Source organism: Hypanus sabinus, chromosome 9 (genome assembly GCF_030144855.1).
Source record: "Hypanus sabinus isolate sHypSab1 chromosome 9, sHypSab1.hap1, whole genome shotgun sequence".
Lineage (NCBI taxonomy): Eukaryota > Metazoa > Chordata > Chondrichthyes > Myliobatiformes > Dasyatidae > Hypanus > Hypanus sabinus.
This window is the reverse complement of record NC_082714.1, coordinates 139115288-139125628: the sequence shown is the minus strand read 5'-3', so window position 1 is coordinate 139125628 and position 10341 is coordinate 139115288. Positions and strand designations below refer to the sequence as shown.

The window sequence follows — 10341 nt, the reverse complement described above, 5'->3', positions numbered from 1 at the left end:
TAAAATTTTCATCCAGTGAAGTTCAACCAACATCAATGAGATGAATGAATAATCCAGTTCAGTTCAACTGAGGAATAAAAATCTCAAAAAAAACCAGGTAAGCTTCATTGACCTTGCAGTCACAACTGATATAAAGGGGAAAACAAGAGCAGCTAATGAAAAATAAAATGACCAGATTCTGCTCTGCTTGGGTAAGAATGGCAGGTGAATATTTCAAGGGAACACAGCTTGAGATACAAGAAATTTATCAAAAAAGTTGCACTGACAAGTTATTTCTTAAAATGTTATTATTGTTGACATTTGCAGAAATATGGTAACCAAATTGTTCAAATGACACCCCCAAACAGCAATGCAATAAATAATTGTTGATCAGGATGTGTTGAAGATCCTAATGTTGGAATACATGAAAATGGGACTTAGTTTATTAATATGGATTTTGAATACTCAAAACATATTACCAAATAAGACCTAGTTTATCAAATTAAATCGAGTGCAATTTTTAATGGTAAACATAAAGTGGACAAGATATTTTGGAGATCTTTCATCATTAAAATCAGTTGCAATCAGTGAAACATACGCATTGATCCGAAAGTCCAGGCTGTTACGAAGGAATAGTACAATCAGGTTACCTCAGAGTAAACATATTTGCCCTCCAGTAACATCCTGTTTAGAAAATTTTATGATCTAAACTGCCTATCAGCTCCTTTGGGGATAGAAATATTACAGCATGTTCATCTATTCAAAACTATCTTTGCACATACAGATGTACTTTTGGAGAAGCAATTACATTCAAATCCAGATCCTAGCAAGTAATAGTAGGTGACAAACATTATGAGTCTTCAAGAGAATTGTCATTATAGCACTTGATTTTTTTTTTTAAAGATGGTTAAAATCTGGTCCAGAAAGTATCCAAAGACATTTCAGCTTGGGGCATAATAAATTCATAAGCTGAAATGACACAAGGAATTACAAATGGGAAATACAGCCACATCTGATGAAAATAAATATACTATAAAAGTCAAGACTTAATTACTGAGCTGAGGTGGGCAAAACCTATGTTGTTCACTTGAGAAATTTATATTTTTATTTTCCAATGACTACATTTATGCAAATGTTTATGTTAAACTATTCATAGGCACAAAATTACTGAAGTATCTATACAGTACATAGTAAATGATACAGTACCTAGCTAATCTACACAAAGGGTTAAAGGAGCCATGTCTACTTAGTCCTAAGTATCTATTGTGAAGACCTTAATTTACAATTATGTAGGTCCTCAGGTTTCCCCTCATTGAATAAAATTTAAATTCAAGTAAATTCAAGATAACAAGATAAATTCAAGATTAAGTTGCAATTGTTTCAGAAAGTTTATTACAGGTCATTTACATGGCATGTTGTAATTATACATTTACAAACAGAATGGAAGCTTTTAAAATTTCAACAAATACATAATGAAAAGATGCAAAGATAATTTAAATGTAGAAATTTGGTACTCAAAATTCTGCACTGTATGAATATTTCTTTTAAAATCGTTATACATTTCACTTCAGGATTTTGTTGTGTCTTATGTGCATTTCATAAAAATTTGCCTTCCTGCAGAATTATGTTAACATGGGAAATCAGTATTAGAATGAAATTTTGTCAAAAGTGCAGTGCTTACAAATATTATGGCCATTTATTTTTGCTTCAATATTCAAGGACTACTTCTTGCATCTAATATTATAATTATCTTATTCTAACTTAAATGGATATTTCTGGAACAGCCTACATAATTTTGAGGTAAACCAAAAAAAAACCTTGATAGGCTGGAAGTCAATACTGAGGATTTTGAAACCATGTGTAACAAGCATACTATTTATTCACACAGAATGTAGCCAGAGACAAAAGTTCTAAGAGAATCAGAAAATAGAAGTTGCTGTGAATGTGGAATTCTTACCAGCAGGAAATAAGAATGACAGTTTAATGACTTGAGTATTTACTAACTCAAATCTCTTTAAATTTAATCATAGTGTTTGCAGTTTAGAATTAAATGAACATTATCAAAACATTAGTGTTATGTTATACCACTGATTCACTAATGCCTCATGCTTTTTTGTACGATGTTAGCAGTGTAAATGGTAATAAGCATTTCAGAAATATTAATCATCTTCCAATTAATTGTAATTGCCTATGCTAACATTTTAAATAAACACAGAACAGAAAACAAGTTTCATTAGAATTATTTAAGATGATAATTTGGTCACATAAACATCTGCCTTACTGCAAGTTGAAACACAGATAAAAATATGATTTGAGCTGCACAAGGTTGTTCTCCCCTTCTTTCCATTATTTATTCAAACATAACCTCCTCTCCTCGACCACATCCAGTTCTGCTTCTCTATATAAATAATGCCTTTTGCATTGAGGCTGACTTTGTAAAGTCAAAACACAAAAAATTAATGGAACAGTAATCACACATACAAAATCCTCTAAAGTTACGAATATATTTCAATGCAGTTTTCTTAAGAGGTTTGTAAAATAATGAACTACTGAAATGCTCAAATAAGATTTTAAAGGCATTGGAATCAGTGCCAAATAAAATTTTAAATGTCTAGATTCAGCTAGTGATTTCAGCATTTGAATCACAAAGGAAAATAAACGCCTACTTTCTCCACATACCCTGACCATGACTGTAATGTGCCATTTTGCGCTGCGCATAAGGAGGCCCACATTTTCAAGTTGAAACTTGGAATCAAATATATAAGGAGGAAACTACACATCATGGGGACATGTAGCTGGGCTACATTAACTTCCTGATGAAAGAAAAATAATTAATACAAGATGGTCAAAAAAGACCAAGATGGTGACAAACCAGTCAAAAGTCATATTAAATTTTAAATATCTCTAATATACACTTCAAAATGAGTACAACTATTTTAATGGAGAAAACAATTCAAAAGGCTTTTCTCTCCAGGAGTCCTGCCACAAGTAGAAATTTAAACACATCCTTTTCATGTTAAATATGGTTTAATAGCACTAATTGCCTCAGTGCACTATTAAACCGTTAATTGTCTCATTTCACATTGCAATTTTTTAATGTTACTTTTAAATTGGACCTACGATATGGACTTATTTGGAGAATGCGCCTTCAAACCAATCAACTATTTCAATTCTAAAACTTCAAAATGCAAAAGATGCCAACTAAAACAATCTCAAAACACAAACTGTTGCATGTTTCACAGGGGTATTTTGTAAAGTTTCATCTGTATTAAAAATCTTCACTAATAACTTGCATGTAGATAATCAGCTACATCCTGATCAGCAACTTTATCAAAAAAAGGCACGGTGTTAACAGGCTCAAACGCAAAATTTGCAACATACATTTTCACAGCAATTTATACTTTTGAGTAATATCAGTAATTTTCTGCACAACAATATTTGATGGAACAAGACAAAATGTGTAATTATGCAACAACATCACGTTTCAACAAGCAGAGAAGTGATCATAGCATGATACATTTTGTCCCAGCTAGATTTTAAGCCAGACACTGACTTGGCAATTTAAAATTGGACTGTCTACATTTTATTTCAAGTTTTATGTTGATTTACAAATAATATTCATAGTCAGAACCCACATTTGAATAGTTTAGATATCATACCAGGAGTTTCTAGAAAGTTGAAGCATATTTACTCTGTAATGGCATCTCCACTGCTGAAATCAGCTGCAATGTTTACAGTTTGTTTAAAAGTTTGAAATTTGTACTTCTTAAAACATATTTTAGAGAAACTGCGATCTTTATACAAGGCTGAGCTATATTAATAAAATTTAGGTGGATGTTTAATAGCCAAATCCAAGTACACAACTATTACCAACCATGTATTATTTTGACAGACCACTGGGAAGCTGTTATTTAACAGTCCTGAAAAGAAATCATTAGTACTTAACATTAAACATTAATAAAAATGTGTATGAAAAATATCAACTATATAGTAACAAATGTTCAAATCTGTTCTATCTACATTCTGCTTTTCAACAAGAAAACCTAATAAATTAAAGACAAAGTTATTCATCAGTTTTAAGAAATATTTAAATACAACAAGCTTCCTCATAAAATGTGAGGTATTCTTTTGATAGATATATATAATCAGATAATGTGTTTCCATAGCAGCAAGCAGTGGCACTATCCACTTTGATTATTTTGTGAAACAGACAATTTTGTCAAATTAAATTGGGTATAGAGCAAGTGCAGTATTTGTCTAAAAATGGAATGGTTCACGCTAAAAAAAATACAAATATAACTTTAATTTCAACTGAAATAATACTTCTGATCTGCAAAAGGCCAGATGCAAATGAGACCTGGAGATGAAGCTTACTCATCTCTTCTTGCTGTTTCCCGGCTGGCAAATTATATAATCTTCTTGAGAACAAAATTATTTGGGAACAAGGCCACGAGACTGTGGGTAGAGCTGGGTTCCAGACCCAGGTGAAGAAGGACCCATTTTCTTCCCAGTTTTAGGCCTGCTGAAGAAATGGAGAAATAATTTTAGTACATTATGTTAAACAAGTTCTTAACAATGTGCTATTAACCCCACAAAGAAATCTGAAGGTATGCCCATAAACCCATGGAGTGAAATATCTAAGCCAGACTTAAAATACTTCAAACTTTGAGGTTTTCTTTAATATTGTAAGATTTTTTTTTCAGATGTGTGCTTCTTCAAATCTGACTCATCATTGAGCTACAAAAGCTTTAAAGTCAAGAATTCTAAGTGAAATTCTCCATTTCTCTAAATTTTCTATTCCAGGTGCAGCTTAAAACTGCCCTCTTTTAGCAAGATTTTGGCCACTGGGCCCAGCATCTCTTTAGATGCCTCTGATTTATTTAGTTATATTTAAAAGAAGTCCTTTAAAACATTTTATCATTTAAAAAACAACTGTAAAATACAAGCTGTTGTGATTTCTATTCACAACAATAATAGATGCAACCATAGCACCATTAGTCAAAGGAATGGAATTAAGGTATTTGACCCATCAAGTCTGCTTCACTATTCCATTTCAGCTGATCTACTGTCCCTCTCAGTACCATTCTCTAGCCTTCTGTAAACCTTGACACCCTTACTAACCAAGGACGCATCAACCACACCTTTAAATATACTCAATGACTTGGCCTACACAGCCATTTGTGGCAAGGATTTCCAAATACCCTCTGGTCTAATGAAATTTCTCCTCATTTTTGTTCTAAAGAGACAACCCTCAATTCTGAGGCTGTGCCCTCTGGTCCAGGACTTCCCTACATCCACTCTATCTAGACCTTGCAATATTTGATCAGGTTCAATGAGATCGCTCACTCAGTATTTTAAACCCAGCGAATACAGGTCCAGAACTGTAAAACATTGCACATACATTAACCCTTTCATTCCCTGCATCATTCTCATAAACCCCCTCTGCGCACCCTCCAATGACAGCACATAATTTCTTACAACACATACAAAATGCTGTGGAACACAGCAGGCCAGGCAGCATCTATAGGAAGAAGTATAGTCGATGTTTCAGGCCCAGACCCTTCGTCTGGGCCTGCTGAGTTTTACTAGCATTTTGTGTGTGTTGCTTGAATTTCTAGCATCTGCAGATTTCCTCGTGTTTGTGTTTTTATACATCATTTCTTAAATAAGGGGCACAGAGCTGCTCACAGCACTCCAAGTACAGTCTGACCAATGCTTTAGGAAACCTCAGGATTACATCCTTGCTCTAGTCCACTCAAAAGAATGCTAACATTGCATTTGCCATCATTACCACTAACTCAATGTGCAACTTAACCTTTAGGGTCCAACCCAAGGTCCATTTGCACCTCTGATTTCACAATTTTCTCCCCACTTAGAAAACAGTCCATGCCTTTATTCCTTCAAAGCCCATGACCTTGCACTTCCCTCCACTGTATTTCATCTGCCACTTCTTTGCCCATACTCCTAATCCAAGTCTTTCTGCAGACCTCCTGCCTCAACACTGTCTGCCCTTTTTTTTTTATAATTAGTTTTTCAAAACATTTTACAAATTAAAAACCCCAAATCCCAATGAGGAACATTAAAACAGTGCAAAATTAAGCATACAATAACAATATGCTACAAAGGAAGAGAATTTAGCAAAAAAAAAGCACCTGAATTAAAGACAAGTAAGCTTAGTGTCCCCACCAAGCCCCACAACACAAGAAAAAAACAACAGCAACTCCAGACCAACCACAACACAATATAGAGAGTATAAGTCAGGACAGCCAAACTCCCAGACTGTGAATACACTCAGCAACAGAGGGTAATAATGCCTTCTACCAGAAAAAAAAAGGAGCTGAAAGCAAGGGACCGAAAAGAAAAAAAAAACCCTAGTCAAGAGGAAGGTTATGAAAGTACTTGATAAAAGGTCCCCAGACCTTATGGAACTTTAGATCTGAATTGAGAACTGAATAATGAATTTTTTCGAGGTCCAAACAGGCCATGATGTCGTTAAGCCATTGAGCATGAGTGGGCGGGGCAACATCTCTCCATCTGAGGAGGATCAAGTGTCTAGCCAGGAGAGAGGCAAAGGATAATATTCGGCATTTGGTCGGTCCGAGACATAAATCTGTCTTGCCCCAAAAACCAAACAGAGCAATTAAGGGGTTTGGTTCTAGGTGCTGATTCAGAATACACGATAACGTAGTGAAGACATCTTTCCAGAATTTCTCCAAGCTAGGACAGAACCAGTACATATGGATGAGAGAGGCCACGCCACTCTTGCATTTATCACAGAGCGGACTAACGCTAGGGTAGAATTGAGATAGTTTAGATTTAGACAAATGGGCTCTATGAACAATCTTAAACTGTAAAAGGCAGTGGCGAGCACAAAGAGAGGTTGAGTTAACCGATTTGAGAACTGAATCCCAGCTCTCCTCAGATAAGGAGATATTTAAATCCTGCTCCCAGGCCATTTTGATTTTATCCATGGGGGCCCGTCGTAAGGCTGCGAGTTTATCTCGGATGATTGATATTAAGCCTTTACCTAGTGGATTCATGGAAAGAAATAGGTCCATAGCATTTTTCGCAGGCATTTCAGGAAAGTTCTGTCTGCCCTTCTACCTATCTTTGTATCATCTGCAAACTTGGCCATCATCCAAATCAACTTATAACGCGAAAAGAAGTGAACCCAACCCTGATCCCTGTGGAACACTGAAAATATTGATAACAAATGCAGCAACAACATAATTAAATCGAGCAGGTAAGCCAAATCATCACTGAGATTGCCCAACACAACCCAGTGCTGCTGTAAAATCCAGAAATCCAGGAGAGATGTCATGACATGAAAAGAATCAGTGTCAGTATCTTTTAACTGCTATATAGTAGTTCTTTACTATACTCACTGCTCAGTGGACAGATAAGGATAGGCAACTGGAGTCATTTAATTAACAAATTTGATTAGGATTTGGTTCCATTTGTGAGAAAAATCATTAGTAATTAAGTCACCACTTTACTTCCCTCGATAAATGCATCAAGAATAACCAATTAGTAACAAGCTACTGCCACAATCTGCTTGTATGCATATTACAATTGTGAGAAAATTGTTAAGTTTCTTTAAAAATGTGTTCCAATATTCTAAATGATCAAGGACAGTACTCTTAACAGCAGTGTTAAAACTACATGAAAATTTACTATGCAGTACTTATGACCCAAAATAACATCTACATTATAACTTTACCTGAGATAATATAACTACTTCAAATTATATTAAACATTGTGCTCATATTTCCAGATGTATAATATAAATAAGTTTATGAATCAAAAGCGCAAAAAACAGCATGCACTTCTTGTGCTCATAATCAAACAGCCCAAAGTATAATACCAAGATCAAAAAAAAAACTTGCTACCTTTTCTTTATGTAGCACCTCTTCAATGAGGCACATTATAAACAAATAATTTAATGATATGGCATTACTATTGTTGGAGTGATTTTTGCATCTAGCACATGTAGCAATTAATGTAACTGACTTCGGCCACTAGCCTCCAGATTCAAATATACATTGGAGAATTAATTTAAGATGCACAGGTTCCTAAAAGCCTTGAGTCACAGACCAGACAATGTCGATTAAAATTAATTTAGTTGTCTGTAGTGTGGGTGCAAATTGGGAGGTATGAAGTTTGTGTGTTGTTCCAAAGAAAGATTGTGGATGCACTGTAAATATGGAATTGTCCTTTGATGTTTAGCACATGAAATACTGGGTAGCATGGGCCAGCCAGATCTTTTGACCGAAAGAGCCTCAAGCTGTTATTTTGTCGACTAAAGAAGCTGCTTCATATCTACCAATACTTTTTTCTGGTGTCTTCATTCATGCAACAGCAACTACGTCAATGAAATACAAGTTATAAGCAAACAATGCTATAAAACTAAACCACATTCTGAAAAATTATATATCATGATAAATGATTTCAAATGGCTCCATGTGAATTTTATTTCAAAACCAGTAAACTTCTGCATCATGAAGTCATCACAGTGCAACAAAAAACTGAATTTTTTATAGCTGCTCTATATTTCCCTAGAGCAGCTGGTGATAGTTATGCAATGTTAAGGAGACAGCATGCAAGGAATTACCGTTATAAATAAATTAGCAACTTTCATTTTTCTGTAGGGTAGTATTTCATTTTAATTTTCCATGTGCAAGTTTTTTAAAATTCCCTTCTTGCTCATAACTAACAGGTAAAGACGATGTTTTGTTGCTTTCCTCAGTGGGTGGTTTCCAATCCTCAACTTGCTCCACAAAATATTTCACAATGAAAAGATTTGAAATAAAGGATCAACCACTCTACCCAAGCCTTTGTGGCTAGCTATTTTGAGAACAACACTAATGGATACTGAAGCAAAAGGTATTCCCTGGCCTATCTTTCTGATTTGTGGAGAAAGAAACTTTTAAAATTAGGAAAGAGTTTGGGATGGTGAGTATTTGGATGATGCTGCATTTAAATGTACAGTACATGAACAGGTATTGATCTCTGGCATAAATTACAGGCTAGTTTACTCCTGTATTATTGCCTAGAGGCATTCATATGATGCCACAGATCAGATCATTAAGCTTAATTAATAATATAGATCTGAATGATTTACTTCTGGTGCAGAAGCATTTTGTTTTAAAAATTCGTACAGGTATCCCCTGCTTTTCGAAAGTTCATTTTATGCCACTTTGCTTTTATGAAAGACCTACATTAGTACCTGTTTTCGCTTTTACGAAAAAAGGCGAAAAGCGAAACTAACGTTCTGCGTTTTTGTTTTGCAGCGAGCCATTACTGTATAGAGGCAGAGAGCACCCCGAGCAGCGAGAATGGCGCCACCAAGTGCATTCCTCTGGAACTACACTCAGCATCTCTGCATCAAGCCGCCATAGCTTTGAACTGTGTCTGTGAGCATCTGTGCTTTATCTCGATTTATTTTGTGCATCCATTGGCAAGATGTGTCCTAAGGTATCAGAAAAGCCACTTAGCGTAAAACTGGACGTAATTAAGTGTTTTGATTGTGGTGAACAAAATAAAGACATTGTGCAAGCATTGAACTTGCCTGTGTCCACTATTCGTATTATTTACACGCAGACAGAAAGAATCTTGAAAGCTGCCGATGTTACTATGTTACTACGTTACTATGTAACGATGTTCTAGCAGCAAAGTGGTCTCTTTTAGCCAGCATCATTCCTGCTTTTACTATATGTTAGTGTTATTTTAGGTTTTATGTGTTATTTGGTAGGTTACTTTTTGGGTCTGGGAACACTCAAAAATTTTTCCCGTATAAATTAATAGTAATTGCTTCTTTGCTTTACACCATTTCGGCTTATGAAAGGTTTCATAGGAACGCTCTACTTTCAGATAGCGGGAGGAAATCTGTACTTATGAACAGAACCTAAAATTCCTTTCAAAGTAATTCTCTCACTTCAAGAATAATCTATGAAGCAAGGTTTTAGAACCTTTGAGAGCAGAATATTTTAAAACTGAAATAAAGACCGTTTGAGCACAGAACAAGGATCTAAGAAGGTTCTGCAGAACTGAAGTTTCAGTAACTATAGCTAAGTTGGCAATGTTTCATAAAACAGGCTGAGTCAGGGGAAAGCATCACTTTCAAGTGAAAAAAAATCAGAGGCCCCTTAATATATGAAACAAGCATTTTTTTTTCCACAGCATTGCAATCTTGTTGTAAATTTGTGGTTAATGCAAATTTATTCAAGGCTTTTTGAAAATGAATAAGAATTGATTACAAAAATATTACAGGATTTGCACCCACAAACAAGAGAAAAATCTAAAGATGCTGGAAATTCGAACAACATACACAAAATGCTGGAGGAATTCAACAGGCCAGGTAGC

At 35.0% G+C, this 10341-nt stretch overlaps 1 protein-coding gene across 2 annotated transcripts in view; it reads right to left on the bottom strand.

The window, feature by feature from the left end:
- Window positions 1–1329: 1329 nt before the first annotated feature.
- Window positions 1330–10341, bottom strand: part of kif3b (kinesin family member 3B) — a 45452-nt gene continuing 36440 nt past the window's right edge. Inside the window, exon 9 of one of the 2 annotated variants that reach the window (XM_059980683.1) lies at window positions 1330–4501. In XM_059980683.1, coding sequence (XP_059836666.1) covers window positions 4411–4501 — 91 coding nt within the window. In that variant the 3' untranslated portion in view covers window positions 1330–4410. The remainder of the gene's footprint in view (window positions 4502–10341) is intronic. The other variant, XM_059980684.1, reaches the window with a different exon arrangement.